General features: G+C 33.4%; 1 protein-coding gene across 5 annotated transcripts; it reads right to left on the reverse strand.

The window, feature by feature from the left end:
* Positions 1–5021: 5021 nt before the first annotated feature.
* LOC106710402 (UTP--glucose-1-phosphate uridylyltransferase) lies at positions 5022–25157 on the reverse strand. 5 transcript variants are annotated; one of them, XM_014502443.2, is made up of 7 exons: positions 25031–25157; positions 24183–24209; positions 8792–8978; positions 8066–8298; positions 7624–7829; positions 5817–6591; positions 5022–5338 (listed from the first exon to the last, which is right to left on the reverse strand). In XM_014502443.2, exons 1-7 carry the CDS (start codon positions 25058–25060, stop codon positions 5231–5233), a joined length of 1566 nt encoding a protein of 521 aa, XP_014357929.1. In that variant the 5' UTR covers positions 25061–25157; the 3' UTR covers positions 5022–5230. The 5 variants fall into 5 exon arrangements, with proteins under 5 accessions (XP_014357929.1, XP_014357930.1, XP_014357932.1 ...); XM_014502444.2 differs by lacking the exon at positions 24183–24209; XM_014502446.2 differs by lacking the exons at positions 24183–24209; positions 25031–25157 and adding an exon at positions 14180–14337.
* Positions 25158–25164: the final 7 nt, after the last annotated feature.

Genomic DNA, 25164 nt, shown 5'->3' on the forward strand with positions numbered 1-25164 from the left:
TAGTCACTAATGTTACGTTTGTGTTGATATTTCTTGCTCAGTTTTCTATTTCCGTCCCTTTATTTTGAAATTAGGTTGTTTATACATATTTGGAAAGAGTAGGAACAAAGTAACAAAGGTTAGATTCATAATGCTGTATTGTTATTTTAAATATATATGGCAACACTAAGATAGTAATGTCACATTGAAATTGGAAAAATTTAGGTAAATCGTTATTATTCAATATATACAAGAAAAAGCAAAGAAACATTATAATCACACAGCCATATTAAAAGATTTGGATATAAAATTATGTTATTATTATTTTTTACTTTATTTGTATTTCTTTCAATCATTCTAATCATTTTATATTTATATCTACTGCAACTTAGATATGTCTCCTTTAGATATTCTTGGGCTGTGATGAAAAATATAGATAAAAAATCAGTAGATATTTAAACAATATCGACTCAAACATAGATAAAATTACCAAAGATAAATAATTCTTAATACTGGCAACAAACGTTTTAATCCATTTAAATCTGTTGCAACGGATCAGCGAATCTGAAATAAAATTTATATTTCATTGTTTAATTTGCGAAATTTCAATTTTAAAACTAATTCAAATCGAGGCTGCAAGTTAACTATCTAGCATTTTATTCACATCTGATACCTAATCGGTTTTATATGTCATAAATAAACGTGCAATACTGTATTATTAAATATATATTTTAAATCACGAGGGATCTGTAAAATAAATAGCTCTGATCTTCTACATTAAAATTATACATTTTAATATTATTGGAATTTAAATTATACAGCCAAAATGAAACACAGAGCTATTTGTTACTTTTTCAAATGTTGCCAGAACTACAAATTTGCCGACTACTTTTAAGATTGCCATTATGAATTATTTTATTGTATTTCTTCATACTATTGTTTGAAGGTCTGGAAAGTACGGCGTGAAAAGAATTTTAATAAAATTATACCCATCCACATTTATTTTTTATTTTTCCCAACTTCCATTAAATACGTATAATGGTTTATCACATTTAACACACAATTAATCATGTGCAATTGAGAACGCTTTCAAATCTTTTCGTAAGGGCTCAATTTTTTTATTATAGTTGGTCACATGCTCAATTCTATAACAAGGGTCGATTAATAAAAGGTTTAAAAGATCTAAGTAGAAATATTTTCATCAACAGTTACATAAATGTAGAAGCAACGACAGGACGCTAGCAAACATTTTCATCATCATCTCCTTGACCTTGTCCCACCTACGTAGGGTCGGTGCACCAGGTTTCCGTCCTCCAAATCAATCTGTCTGCCGTCATCTCCATTGTCACCCCCTTGATCATGTCACCTTTCACGCAATCCATCCATCTCTTCCTAGGCCTACCTCTACCGGTGTACCTCCACACTCATACTTAATGTTCTCTTTACCACATGCAATTCTTCCCTCCTCATAATATGCCCATACCACGCTAACCTTTTACTTCTCAATTTTTCTACTAACAAACAATACAACATTTTATAAACTACTAGCTTTTACCCGCGACTCCGTCCGCGCGGAATAAAAAAATAGAAAACGGGGAAAAATTATCCTATGTCCGTTTCCTGGTTCTAAGCTACCTGACCACCAATTTTCAGTCAAATCGATTCAGCCGTTCTTGAGTTATAAATAGTGTAACTAACACGACTTTCTTTTGTATATATAGATTAAAATGAAATAAAACTTACTATGTAATATCCAAAAAGAGTTTTTATTCGTTTGAAGTGGTCATCTCCTCGTCTACAGGTTTTTGCTCCCAGAAAGAGGTGAAAATTAACTGGCTGTTCGTAAAAGTTAACATGTTTAAAACAAATAAAAAGCAATTAATGATACGTTTAGAGATCTTGATGTCAGTGAAGTTCTTCATGTTGCGTTGCGAATGATTGTATTTACCAGAGATGTCCCTTTTTATATTGCGGGCTAGACATTGGTAAGGTTTCCAAATACAAATTAATTAAGTGGAGATTTGATTACATTTTGTTTTGTCATGGAAAAATCCTATTCTTGTAATAAGGTTCGTTTCAAAAGACAGAGAAAGAAAAATATGCATATCTGTGAAATGTAAAATGGATTCTAAAATTTCTGCGAAGTGACCGCTCATAGATAGCATTAAGTTGAAGAGATGTAGATGCATTTTACCGATACTTTAATGGACTGAAGAGGACATGTACAAGTAAAGGATATTTCCGCTACAACTACATCCTCTCAGCAGCCAAATCATCTCCCTTCCCATTCTTTTCGTATTTGGAAAAGCGTGGGAAGGGGAAAAGGTCTAGAATTTTAACTCCGGCATACACTCATAAAGCGAAACGCAGAAATGACAGCTTCCACTTGACACCTGTTTTGTATGTGATTGTACTATTGCAGCGGTCGAGCGAGCCATTCTACAACTGTTTCTTTCATCTAACACCCTGAGTTTAGGATTAAAAATTATAAAAGCTCAAAGTAACACATAAGCTACGCTACATCGTCTACAAGTACATCGTCTTTACAAAAAAACAGATCAAAAATAATTTCAACGTGACATTGACCACCAACAAAAATTAATCAAGTCCACTGAAAACTTTCCATCATTTAGACCTACTCAAATTGCTTTTATAAACTTACTTAGAAATAAATATAAAACAATTCACAGAACAAACGTCATAATTGGTCCACAAGACAAATTAAAAAAGGCTTCCTTCATTTGTCTAACACATATAAATACCCGTCGCTTTTATCTCAAGGCATCAGTAGCTTCCCAGCCTCTCAGCATTCAACATTCCTTCAATTACACCATCTTCAAGCAATCAAAATGTATAAGTTCCTCGTCATGTTCTTCCTGGCTGCGTGCATCTGCTTGCTCGCTGAAGCCCAGCTTACCTTCACGTCGAGCTGGGGCGGCAAGCGCTCCATGGGTACGATGATGGCAACAATGCCCTGCCGCAACGACGAAGCTATCTCCAACATTTATAAGATGATCCAGGTAAGTGGTTTTGAGCATATCATTGTTTGATGTCTTTTGTAACGATTTGATACATCGTTCCTTGGTACAGTAAAGTAGTGGAACAAGTTACCGGCGTCAGTTTTCATCCAAGTATAATGTAGCCTTCAAGGGTAGAGTTTATAGGCACTTGCTAAACTATATACATACGTATCTCATCTAAAATTTATGATCTACAGGTCATCTAACGACTCACATGTGTGTAACAGATCAGTGAAGCGGATCACAACTCAATTTGTATCTATATAGTTATGATTTCCATTTCGAGCTGCTAACAGCCACCAGGTAGCTAACAGCTCGTCGACTCACATAGTTTTAGTACATCGCAACGAGCTGTGAGCTGCCAATTCAGTTGTTGAGTCGCAACTCAACGATTAAATTTATGAGAGCTGAACTTTTGAATCGGTTCAAAGCTGATTTACACTTGGCTACTAAATTATTACATACCATTCGACCACAACAGCACTAAACATCAGGTGGAATCATGTTGAAGCACTAGTATGTACATTCTTTAAAAATGTGACAATTTCGTATCATGCAATATATCAAAACTAACCTAATATTTTTGCCTATGAATCGAAATGTCTTATATTTATAATTTTTTCTTCTTCTTTCAGGCCGAAGCCGAAAGACTTCTCCTCTGTCAGAAGCCGTGAAGCTCAGATGAAAAACTACCCTCATATCAATTCAGACATCGGCTTATTATGTAAATTATTTAATCATACACATATTTATTGCACTATTTTAATAATTAATAATAACAAATGATTATTATTAATAAAGGTTTTTAAATAATTTCGTATCTTTTATTTTCTACGCTCGTAAATGCTTCTTAAGTTGAGCGCTGTGTAGCGTCCTCTCCTCAAGTCCTTATATGTCTCGGTGCACGTAACATGTTCAGCGCAGGGACTCGTACAATGTACCGAGCTGCTAACATATTTGAAGACTTCTATATCCCGTTTAAATTCGAATTATATTAACACATTTACTGACAGATAAAGTACATTGTCTTTGGTTTTATTAAATGTCACACTGACAAATTGATATAAACATATGTTTTGTTATGTGCAATTACATCGTTATTAAGGTAAGATTGTTTGGATAGGTTTTTGATAATACCTTATTTCCATTGATTTAGTTATTTAACTAATTACTCGAATATAACAAAAAAAATTACTAATGATATAAATGCGAAAGTTTAGATGGATGTTTGTTTGAAGTTATCTCCAGAACTGCTCAACAAATCTTGATGAAATTTGTCACAAATGTAGAATATAGTCTGGAAGAAAACATAGGCTACTTATTTAGTATTTTTTAATTCCGCGTGGAGACGCAGGTGAAAGTTTGTATGAAATAAAACAAATTCAATTTGATAACAATATTTATTTTTACAAAATCACTTAAAATTGGCAATTGTTGTAGGTTTTTTATTAAATTCTTTAACAAAATATAATTACAGATGTAATTACAGTATAATTAAAGCCTGATTAATCATAATTGAGTTGAAAAAAAAAACATTTTGGTTGAATTTTTTGTATGATTTAATTTTTTCATTTTTCGATTTAAACATCTGTGTTATATTTTAAAATACAACAATCGCAATAAATATAATAAAATAATTTAATTATTATATAAAAATAAATAATTTTGTGCATTTACTTTCATTTAGAATGTACTTTTTTTTAATTGTGATGAACGTCGTGATTTTATTATGTTTAAAAATTACTAAAAGAATAATTTTTATCACTAGCAAATAAAAGTTAAAAAATACAAGTAACAAAAAAATGAATAGTTGTACGTATTTTTTTTAATTATGAAATTATTTAAAAAAACCATCCATTTATATTATTTCTTAACATAGATAATAGATAATATTAATAAAATAATAATAAAAAAAACGATAAAGCGACATAAAATATTTTCTAAATCACAAGACAGCTATTTTCTTGAACTAATAAAACAAAAAATTAAAAAAATATAATATTAAATATACATAAAGTTCTACTAAACCTAAGAAATCCCAATAGCATGCCATGCAATTATACACCTTAAAGCAATCACAATAAAGTATATTTTTAAACGTACATTGTACTAAGATGAATAGTTAAAAAATTAAATTCACTACCCACTTAGGATCTAATATCAAACTGAAGATAGAAGAAATTTAACACATTTAGAAAATAAATGTCTTCAGCTGTATCTAGACTAAGCGCCTAATGATCTAGAATACGTAGATTGCCTGACACTATCTTATTCTCTAACACCGCACCCGATGGTATATCGATCCTATCTCCGTGGTTAGCTATAATTATGACGGTACCCTAAAAAAAAAAAAAACATTTTAAAAATCACATCACACATCACTCGAAGGACCAAAATCGGTTCATCATCATCAGCTATTATACGCCCCCTGTGAAGGGCTCGGAGCCCACTCTAAGTTAGTGGTGACTAGGACATAGTCAACACTGGCACAAGTCCGGGTTGACTTCACACATATCATTGAATTTCTTCTCAGATATGTGCAGCATCACGATGTTTTCCTTCACCGTAAAAACGTCACATAAATGTACATATGTAAATCGAAAATCGAAACACACATTGGCACATGGCGGGATTCGAACCCAGGACCTGTACAAGTCAAGTGCTTAACCATTGAACCACCGACGCTCTAAATCGGTTAACATTGAATAATTGCAGTGCTTTTAAATGGCTAGTCTTTTATACTTAAACCTTTCATAAATGTCAGATAATTAGAGATTGTTAAACTAGTTTCTATAAAAAAAAATCTAATCAACTCACCTTAAGCGATACTCCTCTTCCGAAGGTGACATCGCCAGATACAGTCAAATGGTCTAATTCAATCAGGTCTGGGATCGTAGCGAATCTGTTCAGGAATTCCTTAACCTTCGCGAAATGATTGTCACCCAATTTCACCAGCGGAGTAGAAGGGAACATCCTTTGCGGAGACATCACCAAAGAACCATGCGAAAGACTGTAAAGGTTCGACATGACGAGAAGAAGATCTGACGTCTTCTTGACTGGAAGAAAACGGCTCCTCGGCACATTGACTCCGATACCACCTTCGAAGCACTTCATCGCAGCACCGACTGCTGTCTCCAATTGTATCACATTCAAACCATCACCCAAATGCTTGTTGTTAACTATAATCTCCATGTTCAAAGACCCCTGGTCTACTACCCTTTGGATAGCGTCAAGTTTCGCCCATAAATTGTTGGTGTTGAAGAATTTGAACTGACTGACTGATTTGAAATCGTCCACATGCTCTTTCGGGACTTGAGCGATTTCGAGAAGTCTCAGTTTATCTTCATACTGGATCAGAGTTCCACCTTTGACATCAGCTCTGGTCTTATCTGTGACTTCCATGACGAACTCGGATATCGGTTTCTGAGGGTCAGGATGGAGGAGTAGGCTGAGGATGTTCAGGTCGACGGTGGCGCCGAGGTTATCGATGTTGCTGATGAAGCAGTATGTTCTGCCTTCCTTGATGAACTTCTGCAGGAGACCGGAGTTGTGGAAGGACTCGTAGAAGTCTCCGTGACCGGGGGGGTACCATCTGAGGGGGAACGCTATTAAAGAATCGATCTAGGACTTTGTTTTGGGGCCTAATCGATATCTGTCTTATATTGAATAGATTAGTAATTCCTATCAATGAAAACCATAAAAATTACTGTTTACATGTTTCAGAAAATCTTCATCGTAAAAACGATGACATCTTAACGGAGGAGGGGATGCATAGGAAAGGGAAATATACTCTTTCTTTGCGTACCCTCCTCCGTCGATAGATATGCAACACATCTGCAATTGCGAATGTCTTTGAGCAGCGATCGCTTCTCTATTTCAACGAATTTGTTACCCTCAAGGTTTGTCGCCTTATGAAAACAATCAGAAAAGTTTAAGAATTTCTTAATGATGTTTTACCTAAGAACAGCATAATTAAAAGTCGTAAGAATGATAACAACATAATTTCCATTCTTATTTTAAAGTTTTAAATCTGCTTTAAATTATTTTATCTGTATTTATAGTGACAAGTAATTTTGTATGTAGATTACATCATACGACTGTGACAGGTAGGCGTGCCTTTTGTTATCTAAGTAATTATTTTTAAATTTTTATATAATCTTATCTGGTGACGTCATTAAGCCTATTATATACATTTATTAGACAGTGTTAATGATAAAAATATCAACAATTTAATACCTAGTATGTATTACGTTTTCACACAATTCAACACACCTTAGCAAATCGATTTAATTGTTAATTAATTTTAACCATCTTTCAACCTTCGATGTTATAAGTAATTAGTTACGGTACAACATTGCATGTTTACGTTAAATACTTCTGTTACCAAAGTCAAAACACACATTTTTAAAACTGTAAAAAAAACTGTCATAAAATTTGATAAACAACAGTAAATCACCACTTATACAAAATTAAAAAGAAAATCTAAATAATTTTTGAATATCGAATGATATAAACGGAATACGATATAAATGTAGAAAGAAAGAAAGAAGAGATTTAGAAAGAAAAGAATTACAACGGAAGAAAGAAAAGAAATATAAATCTACTCTTTTAATAATGTACTTACGCTTCAATATCAGAGTGAACATTTCCCTCTTTGGCGATGGGCAGCAGCGACTCCCGGTTGATCCTGGGGTGACAGGACTGGTTGAAGGTGTGGATGTCCAGCTTCAGCCCCTTGTACTTCCTGATAACCTTCTGCGTGTCCTCGTCCGTGTTGAACGAGTTCATCAGTACGAGGGGCACGTTGCATTTGTATGTCTTGTTTAGATGCTATAGGAACGAAAAAAAAAAATAGAAATTAAATTATATTTTTATTATTTATAACTAAAAAAGATTTATAAGTAGCCTATGCATTCTTCCAGACTATGTTCTATATTTATTTCTATGTTCAAATTACATCGAGATCCATTAAGCTGTTCTGGAGATACCTTCTAACAAACATCCATACATACATTCATCCAAACATTCCCATTGATAATATAAGAAAGAAGTAAGATGATAGTTACCTCAATTTGCTGTACAGTGAGATCCAAGAATGTGAGCTCGTTCCTCACTTGTATGACAGACTTGGGCCCTTTGCAGCCCATGGAGGTACCCAGGCCACCGTTCAGCTTGACCACAACCAGCTTGTCCAGCATGTGGTGCACATTGTCCGTGGTTGGTGTCTTCAGGCTCGCGTAATCGATCACAGCACCTTCTGGAAGCTTCTCGATCTTCTCCCAAGTTACGGAAGGTCCCTCTGTATTAGACATTTTAAATTAACATTTACATTAAAAATATAACTTTATTTTACATAAGAAATTTTGAAATAAGAATTTAAAAATTACATTCTTCATCGTCGAAATTTCATTTACAAAAATTTTAATAAGTTAATATCCGAATTTGGACTTAAAAATTAACGTAACTTATTTTAAAATTTAATGGTAATAATATTTCAAATTTAGAATTCCACATTTAAAACGGCATTTATAAAAAATCATTGTATTCATAAATCGATATTGTCAGTATCGAATGCAGAAACATCAACCAATGTACTTACTACAAATTAGAACGAATAGCAACTCAATAGCTTCAAGTGACTTGAATTTTTATTAATTACGATCGCGTTTCACTCCATTGGTAGATATGTACAGATACATAATTGTTATTTATCTTAAGTCAGAGCAAACAGAATGGTACTTAACTTAGTAGACAATTGTTTTTTTTTTACGACAGGCAAAGGAAAAACTTACGTTCTGCCAGAAATCTGCTAAACAAATTCTTGAAGCCTTGGAACTCTTTGAGCATCTGTGGCCGCCTGGTCTCTGGCATGGTGGCCACCAGACGCTCCAGTTCCACTTCAACTCTGGCGAGGGCATCGCGCTTCGTCGCCTCCTTGAAGTCCCTAGACCCAGACGGCGTCCGCTGGTGACTCCGAATCTGAAGTTCAAAGGGACTAACTTCGTATACGTTAATGTTTTACTCAGTCGTGTGATTTTTCGTCTGTGACAATCTCAAAAAAGGCGCCAAAACATTGTATAATTTTTGCGCCAAACTTTGATATTTCGTCATAAATTGAAATATTAACATCTCATTGCGCAAACTACGTCTTATATTATATTTACATATATACAATTATTAAGTAGTGTAGTGTAATTGAGTTTGTCTGTCTGTCTACAAGTACGCGTTTGTTCCGAGTAATATCTGAAACTGCTGGACCTATTTTGGCGGAACTTTTAGTAGAAGGTAACTGATGTGTGCGGGAATAATTTAGGATATTTCTCTCTGCGCTGACAAAGTCGCGAACAACCGTTAGTTAATTATATAAATACTCTCTTACAATAAAAAAAAATTATCTAATTATTTGTAAAAAGTTTCAAATCGTAATGAGACAGCATTTTTATATCAATATATTTATCTTGTAGCCCTTGGTGTATGTATACGTCAATACACATAGAGTAAATTTGTTCTACTGCATATCGTCTATACACATTATTGTGATTGCGACTACTCTGCAAATTGTTCGAGGTCGAATCGATGTCGTATTGTTTAAAGATCATACACACAAACGTACTTTTGATATATTTGTTTAATACATTACAAATTTTTTCTTACAAACTTCACAAATAACATTATAAAATAAATATTACTACACAATTCTATTTAAATGGAATCGGTGATGATTATTTTTGGTCAAACTTTTGTTTATTTGTTTAATATTTTTAAACATTATCAGAAACAATTAACCTTATTTATTAAAAAGTTAAACACATAATAAACTTATTTAACATTATGTGAACGACTTATTTAATTTAATTTATATATTTAACATTGATATGTAAAACACGTTTTTAATAACATCTAATATGTACAACGAAAAAAAAACTTGATAATAAAGTAAAAGTACTCACTTGCAGAACATGCATATTAGTCATTTTAATTAAATTAACAAACTAAATAATTTTTTACGTCGACTTAATCATATAAAATCTCTGATACAACTGACAAGTAAAAAATGTCGGTAGATGGATTTGCGTATCGCCACAGAGGTACAAAAAATTTTTTTATTAGAATTGACAGATTAAATATAGCTGTTAATTTTTTAATGTCACTAGTCACTACGAATCTTTTTTCAAGATTTTTCCAAACGTGATTAATTTTAAAAATTTGAATAGAACAAAAGATTACGTTAACCGCTTTTACAGCTCATAGACATCTGCAACAAATTGAAAGATTGCTGATGCTGAGATAAATAGAAGAGTGGACGTACGGAAAAAGGATTTTTCCCTTTCCTATCCGTCCATCTCTTATGTTCATTTCTGTGTCCCATTCTTTCCCTATCAGAAAAAGGATGGAAAGGAGAAGAGATGAGACGTGTACAGTTCATTCTTAGCAACAGCAACAAGCTTACATCAACCTAGATTTTATGCAGTTTGAAATGGCAAGTGCTTTATATTATGCGCCAGCACGAACTGTACTATCTAAAAGTATATAATTTGCATTAAAGATGCTGACATTACTGAACTCAACTGAGATATTTATTTAAAACTAGCTGTAGCACGTGACTGTTTACACGAAATTAAAAAAAAACTTAATATGTGTTCTTCAAGACTATGTTTTACATCTGTGCCGAATATCATCAAGATCCGTTGAACTGTTACGGATATACCTTTTAACAAACATCCATCAAAACTTTCGTATTTATATTAGTAAGATTGCCCTATTTTTATCTGCATCAAGTATAAAATATTAATAACTTTACTAATGCAGAAAATTGTTTCTCTCAAACTTTACACATAATCTATCTATCTAAAAAAAAATTAATGCTTGTAAGTTTGTCCACTACATGTTCCTAAAATACTCAACGTACTATGATGAAACTTTAGTGGTGTGTTCTGAAAATTATTCAAGTTTTAAATTCCACTCGTTGCTTGTTTGCACAATGAAATTATTCTACAATATTTTAATCATATCAAAATATATTTTAAGATAGTATACATATAAATATGGTATGGTCACATAAGGAGGAGACCGCCGGACTACGTCGGTAATTTAGCACTACATCTTTCCCTTCCCGGCCGCAGATCCAGAGGCAGACCCAAAACTAGATGGAAATATGTAGTGCTAAAAGACATGAGTGAGTGCCAAGTCTCAGATGAAGATATCGAGGACAGGGCGAGGTGGAGGAAACTGAAATTGGAAAAGCCGACCCCACCACCATGTGGGCTACGAGCTAGGCAGAGAGAGAGAGATAGAGAGAGAGAGAGAGAGTGAGTATACATATAAATATTAATAAACTAATATATGAAGTACATACCCAAGACTTATATAACTGTCTCTCACTCATTATTCCCACAATTTATCAACGAACCAATTTAAAGAAACAGTTCAATTGAAGTTGGCATACGTCACTTGACGTATATATGCCAGCACTAACTGAACATATGATAACGATATAGTGCGTTTGTTATCTCGGCACTCTATCACACCGTAACGTAACATAAGAATGTGATGCACAAAAAATTGCATAGATTACTAAGTAAAAATGTGTTCAAACAAAATTAATTTAACACAAATTAGAATATTCAAATCTGAATAACTACTATTATGTAACATACTAAAGTATCTAGTTTTAGTAGAAGATGTACTAATAGTGGATCTTAACCTAACCTCGTTATCAAAGTTGAAATTGAAGCGACACAGATATACTATGTCCTTGAGATCCGTTCAGATACTATATATATATGTATATATATATTTTCACATACAGTCAAAATCTGTTATAACGACATCGAAGGGACTACTCATTTTGAGTCGTAAAAACCGATAGTTGTAACAACCGGTGACAGGTATTAATAGGAAAGATATGTAATAACATTCAGCCAGGACCTTTGATTTTGGTCAATTTAACCGGTATGTTGTTCTAAACGATGTCGCAATAAACGGTTTTGACTGTATTTAAATTTTAGATTTTGACATACATAAAAGTATTGTCAAAAAAAGAAGTAAATATAGAAAACTAGCTGTCGCCAGCGACGCCGTCCGCGCGCAGTTAAAAAAAAACTAAATGGGGGGGGGGGATTTATGAAAAATAGATGTTGGCCGATTCTCAGAACTACTGAATATGCTCACAAAATTTCATGAGAATCGGTCAAGCCGTTTCGGAGGAGTTCAAGCTCGAACCCCGTGACACGAGAATTTTATATATAAGACTAGCTTTTACCCGCGACTCCGTCCGCGCGGAATAAAAAATAGAAAATGGGGTAAAAATTATCCTATGTCCGTTTCCTGGTTCTAAGCTACCTGCCCACCAATTTTCAGTCAAATCGATTCAGCCGTTCTTGAGTTATAAATAGTGTAACTAACACGACTTTCTTTTATATATATAGATATATATTCACATATTTAAACTTTCTATTTATTTGACATATCATAAAAGAATTGTCAAAAAAAGAAGTAAATATAGAAAATTATACAGAGCATTTTACAGACAATCTCTAACACTAATGTTAATAGTTTTATTTTAAATAACTTTAGCTATACTTTATCATTTTATACAAACCGTAAAATTCCATTTACAAACTACATTTTCCTTACATTCATTAGCGAAAAGAAAGGTCGTTATGTTCGCGAACCTCTTGCAACAGCTCCGCATAGTGGATACGTTCGCGCGTACGGTGCGCACTCCGCGCTCAACGCTCCAACGGATAGTGGTAAATTGGGCGAACACAAAGGGACAATGTTCACAAGAGGACTGTACATGCATGTTCCTATGGAGATACGCGTACCTGTCTCCATCAGAACGTAATGGATATACCCACCTTTACAATCGTAATAGTTTAAAATTACACTACGGTGTGAATGCAATCTTAACAACATACAATGGTATTAATTGATACACTAATTTGTACTTATTCGAGCGTTGGAAATAAGTATGATTTAAAGTAACAAATGTAAATACTTCACTTTATCTAACTTAAGTTCAAATTTATTTTTGGATTATATTTGAAAAAATAATTCATCATATTATGATCGCTAATAGCTAGCGAAAACCTAATCTATTTTAAAATGTGCAATCCTTGTACAGTAATTCGAGTCTTAGTTTTTTTTTTAATTAATTACATTTTCTTTTGTTTTATTATTTTAGCGTTTTTTGTGAATACTATAAATACCATACAATAAACCCGATAACATTTATATAAAAATTATGTATGTACGTATTTTTTGATTCGCGTACTATCATCGTCAATTTACCATCCATTTAAGTCTTACATGTGACAATTCAAATGGTTTCGTATTCGAAAAAAAATTAAAACTACACATTTATTTCATTCAATTAAACTTCGTAATGAAATGTGTTTGTTCAACTTTGTTCATGTGAATTAAAAAAAACAACTGAATAGCCTATACGGTATGCCAGACTGTGACCTATCTACATTCCAGATTTTATCTTGATCATTTACCTAGGTAAAAAACGGATGAATAGACGGATAAAGACGTTCAAGTTATTTGTTTATTAAGTTGTAATACAAGTAAGAATTACAATGTTAATAGTTCCAGACCATTTTTTTATAGAGGGGAATGCTTTATGCATACGCCGTGTCCCAGGGGTTACACGGGAGTTATGTGGGATTCTCTCCCTTAACGGGAGCATACCCACTAAACCACCTCTGTACCTCCTACGCATGGTGACGGGGCTAGGGGTACACACATTCCTCCGCAGCTCAGTCTGTAGTTCCAGACCACTATAATATATTACAATGGTTTATGAAGATCAAAATGTTTATTGAAATTGTAGGTCATATTTGATAACAGTCCGTATAAAACGGCCTGTACGAATGTTTAATATAGGATAATTTGTATGTTACTTCATTCACTAAAAGTGTACCGTTCTTATAATATGTAATAACTAAAAACTACAACCATTTAAACTGAATGTTTAGTTTAAAATAATATCTTAATTCGTTCACACATTTGACCTACAATTATCATATTCCACAATCATAAATGGTAGACAGATAGATAACATTAACTATAAACTCTTAATAAACTACGATTCTTATCTTCAATAATGTCATAGCATTAAGATCAATTAAGAAACAATTTAAATATAAAAAAGTAAAAACAAATAAATATTTTACCTTACTGAGCATATCCATTTTTAATTTAAAAAAAATAAAATAAAAAAATAAAACAAATTGCACTATGGCACTGTCAATGTCAAATTTTAGGCGGGAAAATGAACTGTCACAGGATGTTCCCGCCGCGCGACTCGCGTCAACTAAACAATAAAGCGATCGACGCAATAACTTATATGAATGTCCATATTCATTATCATCACAGTGAATAGTTTGCCAGCAGAGATTAGCTACTGTGTACACAAGTCTATGACACGGTAATAATAATACCGTGAGTGAGAGAGATGCAGTTATACACAATTCCTGTGACGTGACAAAGACAGGGATAACTATCTTCCGTCCCTTTCTGCGTACCAGGGTTTGGGGTTTGTTTGGAACAAAGGTTGTCCCCTACAAACAACCTAGGTTGTCCCTAACAAAGTTTGACATTCGTGCTATTTTTCGAAAATTGTGAGTACTTAGTGGCTGTAATTGTGCATAAATATTTTGATATTACAGTTTTAGTAAGGTAAAGTTTATAAAACATGGTATACTGCTGTATCGTCGGTTGTAAAAGCCGTAGTGAGCGAAAAGAGAAAAACATAACCTTTCACTCGTAAGTACTGAAACTACGCACTTATTCACATGTATTCATACAAAATAAGGAAGAAAATACAAACTAGTTGTTCTTTACAGTCTTTGTAATAACTAATATGTTAAAATACGGGTAAAATCAGCTAAAATAAAATAGTATTTTTCGAACATTATGCGCCCAAACGCAGATGTCATTTGTGTCAAATAATATACTGTAGATCTGGGAAACAAGCGGCCATATTAAACTTCTTTTCAAATTGGTTGGTTATTACCCGTAAAAATAATACCACCATCTTGTTGTAAAAATTACCCTGAATTTAGGGGAAATAAATTATAGTATGTATAATGTATATAAATGAAACAATTCACATTTTTTATACTATTTTCAACAGATTTCAAAAGGAGTTTTTAATTCTGGTATATGCTGTGTTTTTAAATATTTGATACTTTCTTATCCCGTTGATTTTAAAGAGTATGCTTTTTAATTTGTCTCATGTAAATTTTGTTTCTTAGAAATTACAATCAAAATAGTTTAATATTAAGTAGTTTTACATGTAGTGTTCACTGTAATGATATATAGAGTAATTTAAAATTATATGACTATAATATTGGTATGTTTTTTGTAGCTTTTTATGAAGACTTAGGGCTTCGTGCATATCGAAGAAAAATAGGACATCGTTTGAATGCTCGTCTAATGGACCTAAGACTGAAGAGATGCCGCGCTTTGTTGAAGCAGTACGCGGGAAATTCTTTTTTTGGAGTCACTCAAGACATCCTTGATTAAGGCAGCCGCCGATATTGACATGGACCTCGTTCGTGCTGTGATAGACGACTGGCCGAGCAGATTGAAGGCCTGTATTCAAAATCACGGATGTCATTTTGAATAAACTTTAGTGTCATAAGAATCTATGTTTTGTTAAGTTCATTTTGGTATATAAATGGTCACATAATGAATAAACTTGTTTCAATTATTTTATATTAAACATGTAACAGAATTTATGACCTGACTAAGTATTACTAAAAAAATCTGTTTATGTAATCTTAGTCACATAAACAAAAATTACGCATTGATTTTTATATTTATTACGTTTATTAATTACAATTTAATTGGGAATATATAAATTGGTCTATATTAAATTATATCGTAATTATTCATTTTCGGGGCAAAACAAATAACTGGTAACCCCAATCCTCTCACTTATATATAGGTATAGTCTATAGTACTCTCTATCTGTCCCTTACGGGTGAACGCGCATGTCATATCTATATAATTCTTCATCTGAGTGTGTACATGAAACAAGTCTATGACACGGTAATAATAATACCGTGAGTGAGAGAGATACAGTTATACACAATTCCTGTGACGTGACAAAGACAGGGATAACTATCTTCCGTCCCTTTCTGCGTACCAGGGTTTGGGCTTTGTTTGGAACAAAGGTTGTCCCCTACAAACAACCTAGGTTGTCCCTAACAAAGTTTGACATTCGTGCTATTTTTCGAAAATTGTGAGTACTTAGTGGCTGTAATTGTGCATAAATATTTTGATATTACAGTTTTAGTAAGGTAAAGTTTATAAAACATGGTATACTGCTGTATCGTCGGTTGTAAAAGCCGTAGTGAGCGAAAAGAGAAAAACATAACCTTTCACTCGTAAGTACTGAAACTACGCACTTATTCACATGTATTCATACAAAATAAGGAAGAAAATACAAACTAGTTGTTCTTTACAGTCTTTGTAATAACTAATATGTTAAAATACGGGTAAAATCAGCTAAAATAAAATAGTATTTTTCGAACATTATGCGCCCAAACGCAGATGTCATTTGTGTCAAATAATATACTGTAGATCTGGGAAACAAGCGGCCATATTAAACTTCTTTTCAAATTGGTTGGTTATTACCCGTAAAAATAATACCACCATCTTGTTGTAAAAATTACCCTGAATTTAGGGGAAATAAATTATAGTATGTATAATGTATATAAATGAAACAATTCACATTTTTTATACTATTTTCAACAGATTTCAAAAGGAGTTTTTAATTCTGGTATATGCTGTGTTTTAAAATATTTGATACTTTCTTATCCCGTTGATTTTAAAGAGTATGCTTTTTAATTTGTCCCATGTAAATTTTGTTTCTTAGAAATTACAATCAAAATAGTTTAATATTAAGTAGTTTTACATGTAGTGTTCACTGTAATGATATACAGAGTAATTTAAAATTATATGACTATAATATTGGTATGTTTTTTGTAGCTTTTTATGAAGACTTAGGGCTTCGTGCATATCGAAGAAAAATAGGACATCATTTGAATGCTCGTCTAATGGACCTAAGACTGAAGAGATGCCGCGCTTTGTTGAAGCAGTACGCGGGAAAAAAATATCGGGAAATTCTTTTTTTGGAGTCACTCAAGACATCCTTGATTAAGGCAGCCGCCGATATTGACATGGACCTCGTTCGTGCTGTGATAGACGACTGGCCGAGCAGATTGAAGGCCTGTATTCAAAATCACGGATGTCATTTTGAATAAACTTTAGTGTCATAAGAATCTATGTTTTGTTAAGTTCATTTTGGTATATAAATGGTACTCTGTTGGCGGTGACTGCATAAGCCGTAAGATGGTCATTCCTTTACTTGATATTCTTATTCCCATCATCAAACGCATCCTAAATTATTCAATTACCACCAGTTCATTTCCCAATCTATGGAAAGAGGCACAAATAATTCCTCTACCCAAAAAGTCCAAACCATCCTCTCCGTCGGACTATCGACCAATATCCATACTTCCGTTTTTGTCCAAAGTCCTAGAGCGCCTTGTCCATCAACAACTTAACTCCTTCCTCTCCTGCAACAATCTTTTAAATCCATATCAATCTGGCTTCCGTCCTGGCCATAGTACGGCTACTGCACTCTTGAAAATCACTGACGACATAAGATTAGGAATGGATGATCAAAAGCTCACGGTGCTGACATTGTTGGATTTCAGCAATGCTTTCTGCACTGTGGATTTTGATATTTTACTTGCAATTATGCGCTCTCTTAACATATCTCCGGCTGTTATTGACTGGTTTCATAGTTACTTGTATGGGCGTCGGCAACGTGTGCGAGTTCAAGATAATTATTCCTCTTGGTGTAGCATAAATGCCGGCGTACCGCAAGGTGGCGTGTTGTCCCCACTTCTATTTGCAATTTTCATTAATTCTATAAGCTCTCAAATATCTTCTCTCTACCACCTATATGCAGACGATCTCCAAATATATAACCAGTCGACTTTAGCTGATTTACCAAGTGCTATAAATATAGCTAACATGGATTTGGCCAGTATTTCGCGTTGGGCTAAATCCTATGGTTTGCAAGTCAATCCTGCTAAGACGCGAGCTATCATTGTTGGCAGCTCGCGTCTTATTAGTAAAATTAACTGGCATCAACTACCACCTATTATATTTGATGGCATAATAGTCCCGTACAGTGACACTGTGAAAAATCTTGGCCTGCTGATTGACCGTAATTTATGTTGGGTACCGCAGATACGGGAATTGAGTCGAAAATTGTTCGGAGCCCTTGGTTCTTTTCGACGTTTGTGTAATTTTCTTCCGATTCCTACCAAAGTTGCGCTTGTTCAGTCCTTACTTCTGCCTATACTTGACTATGCCGACATTTGCTATCCTGATCTCACAGAGGAGCAATTAAATAAACTTGACCGCCTTCAAAATGTTGGTATACGGTTTATATTTGGGGTACGCAAATATGACCACATATCCGAATATCGTGTAAAGCTCAAGTGGCTCCCAATCCGTCTTCGCCGGAATGCTCACATTCTTTCTACTTTATATAATATACTGTTCAATCCACTTGCTCCACATTATTTGAAAGAACGTTTTAAGTTTACATATCTCACTCATGACCACACCTTGCGTTCTAGTACAAACTTTTCTCTTCTTACTCCTTCACACACGTCTTCTTTCTACTCAAAATCGTTCACGGTTTACGCTGTGAAACTATGGAACTCCTTACCTCTCTCTATTAGATGCAGTAAAAGTATTGAATCATTTAAAAAACATGTCAAAGATCACTATCTGCAGCTCTAATTTGACTATATATTGCTGAAATATTGTATTATTTTATTTTCTCTTATTAATATTTCTATTGTTTTTATTTTTATTTCTTATCACTGTTCATGTGCACCCTACCGATTTGGTTTACTTAGCTTAATTTCTACCCAAAGGTTGTCTGGCAGAGATCGCTGCTTAGCGATAAGACCGCCTTTTGTGAGAATCCTGTTGTACTTTCTTTTTATGTAACTCCATGATAGTGCACAATAAAGTATATTTGTATTTGTATTTGTATTTGTCACATAATGAATAAACTTGTTTCAATTATTTTATATTAAACATGTAACAGAATTTATGACCTGACTAAGTATTACTAAAAAAATCTGTTTATGTAATCTTAGTCACATAAACAAAAATTACGCATTGTTTTTTATATTTATTACGTTTATTAATTACAATTTAATTGGGAATATATAAATTGGTATATATTAAATTATATCGTAATTATTCATTTTCGGGACAAAACAAATAACTGGTAACCCCAATCCTTTTACTTATATTAGGTCCTTACATATGAAATTGGCGTTTTTCGTACTAGCCACTTTAATCACGAATTTCTCCTCTTTGGTAAGGAATTCCAAATTCAAATTTGTACAGCTATAGACTCATGTATTTGTGGTTCGATGACCATCATTCATTTGCTTTTTTTCTTCTGTTTTTTTCTGTTTGCGTCACTCATTTTAAAAAATGGAAAACTTAAAATATCGCATTATTTACGAGTACGAGTTCCGCCGTGGCACTAGTGCTGCGGAAACGACTCGAAGGGTGAATGATGTGTATGGCGGTCGTGTTGCAAAAGAAAACACAGTTCGTTTTTGGTTCCAACGTTTTCGTTCTGGAAATTTCGATCTGCAGAACAAGCCCCGTGGACGGCCTGAGACTCAAGTTGATAATAAAGAGTTGAAGGCTATTGTGGAAGCGGATCCATCGCAAACCACGTCCGAGTTAGCTGCAGGCTGCGATGTTAGTGATAAAACTGTTTTAATTCACTTGAAGCAAATTGGGAAGATTAAAAAGCTTGAAAGGTGGGTACCTCACGAATTGACTGAAGCAAACCGGCAAACACGCGTCGACTGTTGCGTTACATTACTAAACTGGCACAATAATGAAGGTATTTTAAACCGAATCATTACCTGTGATGAAAAATGGGTTCTTTACGATAATCGGAAGCGCTCAGCGCAATGGTTGGATCCTGGCCAGCCGGCCAAATCCTGCCCCAAGCGAAAATTAACCCCAAAAAAGTTACTTGTAAGCGTTTGGTGGACTAGTGCCGGTATTGTTCATTACAGTTTTCTCAAATCTGGCCAGACTATTACGGCTGATGTCTATTGTCAGCAATTGCAAACCATGATGGAAAAGCTAGCGGCTAAACAACCTAGGCTGGTCAATCGCTCCACGCCACTGCTGCTTCACGACAACGCTAGACCACACACTGCGCAACAGACGGCTACTAAATTAGAAGAGCTTCAATTGGAAAGTCTAAGACATCCTCCGTACTCCCCGGACCTTGCTCCAACAGATTACCATTTTTTTCGAAATTTGGATAACTTCTTGCAAGGGAAAAAATTCAACTCCGATGGGGCAATCCAAATCGCCTTCAAAGATTTTATTGATTCCCGTCCGACTGGTTTTTTTAGTAAAGGGATCAATGAACTACCTATGAGATGGCAAAAGTGCATAGAAAATAATGGTTCATACTTTGATTAATTAAATATATTATATTAAAAAATATTCGACTTTTTGTTCCTCCCATACAAAACGCCAATTTCATATGTAAGGACCTAATATATAGGTATAGTCTATAGTACTCTCTATCTGTCCCTTACGGGTGAACGCGCATGCCATATCTATATAATTCTTCATCTGAGACATGAAACATGTAGCTACTTGTACTCGTTTTAAAAATTATAGTTTTACTTTATACAACGTGATGACGACTGTTACTTGGGAATAGGTAAGAAACTTAATTTCTGAGCACAACTTTTTTGAATTAGTTTCCCTTCTAAACAGGCATTGGTCTTCGTGACAAGAATACTTTTTTGTATATCCACGAAATTAAATTTACATGTCATGTCATTATTTTTTATTAATAGTAGGAAAATAAATAATTACGAAAATTTTGCTTTTCAGGATAAGATCTATATTTTACAGTATATAAAAAGGATATTAGGATAGTTCCTAATATCCTTTTTATATACTGTAAAATATAGATCTTATCCTGAATCTACTAAGATACATTGGATTTCCAGTTTTGGCAAGTCTCTTCTTATATAATCGGTCGGTGGGGAGAAAAAAAAACTTCGGTGCTCTTATTTTAGTATTTTTTGTATTTGGCATAAAAATTACAGGCCATTGAATAAGAAGGAAAGGTATAGTGACCTTTGCCATGTAATAGGAAGATATAGGGTAATAATAAAAAATATTGCACAATATTGTAGTCAAGATATATTTTAACTCACGTATCATAATCAGATATTGCCAGTTGGATAAATATTAAGCGATGACTTGAATTATTACGTGTTGATGTAATAATATAAAATATTTACAACTTATCAATATTTCAGCAAATTCTAATCAAATAAAAACCATTTTCCACTAATTTATACGAGAAGTTGTTTGCTCCAGTGGTAGACGTAGGCAACATCTGCTACACGAATAGCTCAGCTCGCCCAGTGCTATACGACCACCACACAAAAGACAAGGGTGAAGTGGAAGCAATTCCGCATTTCGACAGGCCTAATTTTGGTTCTTTTCCCCTTCCCACCCTTTTATTATAAAAGAAAAGACGGGAAGGGATTGGGGATTTGTCGGAGAGGAAGCATAGTAAGGGGAATATTATCTTTCTGTGCGTCCTCTCCTCCGCCAAGGTAGGTAACACATTTGAAATTGCACATGTCTTTAAGCTCGTTTGCAACCATATATACTTATAAAAAAACATTTTCAGTGCGGACGCAACTTCCCTAGAAATAACTATCGACCGCGGCTATTCGATCAGTGGAAAAAGCGTTTTTATGTTGTCTATAATAGCATCTAAAAACAGTTTTTCTGTCTGTTTCTATGCATATTAAAAGAATGACACAACACCTTTATTACGATAAAAAAACAAACACATGTATGAGTAATTTATCAAAAAACTATTACTTGACTCAAAGTCAGTCGCGATGTCTATACGACAAATACAATATTGACGTAGGAAATGACTACCTGTTTTTAAACGCCTTATCACTTAAATTGCAGGTCTATAAAAAAGTTAAAGAAGTACATAGTATTGTCATAACATATTTTTAAGCAGACAACACTGCAAACTTATACAATACGAGAAATAATTACGAATAACTATATATTATTATCTAGCTATTTATCATGTTTTGTAATAAAAAAATAGTGTAGTGGGATTACAGTGATTCAAAAACACATCGTCACCATGTTTAAGGTATTTTATGAAAACACATTTACTAGTCTAAAAAAACTCAGCCAACCTTAGAAGTATTTTTAAACGGAAGAATAAAAGACGAAAAATGTCAGCATAATGTTTCGGTTTTACGTCAATTTTACGAAAAAAGTAATAAATATCTGTTTGAAGTCCTATACTATATGTAGGGTTGCCAGATCGCCAAACCTACTAGCCGGACAGACCAGCCAGTTTGGCCGTACATTTGGGTAGAAAGGTCGGACAACCTATATTATTTAGTATTTTGTCTCAGTATTAATAGGTACACTCGTTTGAGAAATTTAAAAAGCCTAACTAAAACCGGAAAACCATTTATTTTGGCCGGACACGCAATCAAAAAGGCTACCTATGTCCGACTTGATCCGGACGCCTGGCAACGCTAACTATATGTATAATAGAAATGAGGAGCGACGGGAATAACCCCAATACTTTGAAACATTCACAATAACCACAAATTCAAAATAATTTGATGTCATGGCCCAATAAACATGTTACTAATTTTATAAATGCAAATGTTTAGATTGATGGATGTTTGTTTAAAGGTATCTCCGGAAATGCTCTACGGATTTTGATGAAATTTGGCACAGATGTAGAACATAGCCTGGAAGAACATATAGGCTACTTAGCAAGTTTTTATTTTTAACTCCGCACGGCCAAAGTCGCGGGCGATAGCTAGTATTTTTATAAAAATAGTATGCCAACCCTGGTTTATAAAATATATATTATTTTCCTATATCTATCAGGTAGACATTAATATAGATCAATGTCTTGTAATCTAAGATACGAGGAAGTATTCATAGTGATAAAACAATATCTTGCGTAATGTCACAGTCATAGACAAGTTGGTTATTATATTTTAAATAAACTACGATTTTTTTATTCTGTATGTATCATCCACATTCAGACGAGAGAGGAATGTTAGGACCGCGACAAATAGAAGACAGTAGTCTCTGCTTTACCTTCTAATTTATAAGCGTGAATTGTAGAGTAGTTTGACGATCTGTAATAAAATTCCCACAGATTTCTCAGTTGGCGGCTTTTTAAAAAAAAGATACTGTTACATGTAGACAGTTGTAAATTTATGGTTAGCCACAATAAACGTTACAAAATAGAGGTAAAATTGACACCTGTCAATTGAAACTGAAGCACATTTTGAATTGGCGAAATCTATAAGAAACGCCATTAACTCAAGAGATTGATTGATTTAAATAAATAGACCTTTCATACACAAGGCAACGTAAATTTCTGAAACCTGACGATTTTATTGGCTAAGCGATTTACGCAATACAATATCAAAGAGGTTCGTACACAGCTCGCGTCAACGACATTTCTAGTCGCCATGTCACGACTAGCGTCGACGAATCTACGATCCCATGCTGTCCGTTAAAATCGCGTTGCGCGCGATCCGTACAACTATACAACATTAGTTTCCACGTCTTATATTGCCTTGTGCATGAAGGGCCTAAGTCGGCTAAAATTTAGATTATTGATAACCCCTAAGTTTAACTATATAAATAAGAATGATACAGTAAAAATATAAAAATGGTTACCTTAATGGCATTATTAAACAATTACGAAGTTTATACATTTGGGTAATTTTAAAAATAAAACTGTTATTAACAACAAATAATGGCCCATTCACTCTTACTAATAGTAAATAGACCTTAACAGGCATTTAAACTAAAGATTTCATGCATTTAAATTACATAAAAAATGAAGCATTCATATAATATTCACATAAGATAATTAAAAGAAATAAAATAATTCCAATTTAATAAAAAAAAAAAAACTGTTACCACATATTTCAATATCATGCTTTACTAATAAATTTTTTTATCTACTGACAATGTTTTATTTGATAATTTGCTTACCGCTGGCCTCAGCCTGCTGTCATATGTCTGCAATTTATAATTTTACATTTATTCAGCCAATATTTTTTTAAATTCAAGCTTTAAAAATCAAACATTAAATTGATTCTAGATATTAAATTTGTATTTGGTGTTTTTTGTGTGTTTTCTGAGAAAAAACAGTCTGGATCATTAACATCTTGAAATTCCAGTATAGCTAGGGCTGAGTGTATTTTTTTATTTAAGATTTCACTATGTATAACCTACCTATATAATTCATAGGATCATTTAAAATTAAACAATGTTTATTCAAACATTTTCTCCAATCATCAAATGAAAGAAACATACTTAGGTATTGCGAATAATTCGCAGTAAATTACAGGGTAAAATCTTTTATGTGTTAATTTTTTAAATTACTCTTTTCCTGAGTTATGTGTTATTTCTGTAGTTTAATATTTATTACTGATGCAATAAGTTATGTAATTAATATGTAAATTACATATTAATCAAATAACAACGAAGGAAACCGTTTCATGTGTAACGAGCAACAGAATAAAGTGCGCATAAAAAGTATATTACGCAGTAATTCACTAACATATTACGAGGTAATAAAAATGACAAGTTCTCAATTTAAAAAATATTTTAGATCGATAAATTACCGCCTAAAAAACTTTCATTTGAATATAAAAATAATTTATGTAATTGTAAAATGTAATAAAATAAACCAAGGGATATCGTTATAGGGCTTTTTATGACCTCTAGGGATAATCAAGGTCAAAAAGATAAAAATAAAATGATAACATTTTATTATTGACAGTTACGTGATAGTGTTGTTGGGGTTCGTGCACTTAGTTCAGATAATGTCTCATTACCTTCTTATCTCCTTCTCTGGTATCAGACATTGTTGATTTAGTTATAATACTATTATTAATAACTTCGAAACACAATAATACAATTTGGACGCCGCTTGATACAGTTTTGACAGATGACTGTCATTTTGACATTT

The sequence above is a fragment of the Papilio machaon genome, chromosome 18 (genome assembly GCF_912999745.1).
Source record: "Papilio machaon chromosome 18, ilPapMach1.1, whole genome shotgun sequence".
NCBI classification, from domain to species: Eukaryota; Metazoa; Arthropoda; class Insecta; order Lepidoptera; family Papilionidae; genus Papilio; species Papilio machaon.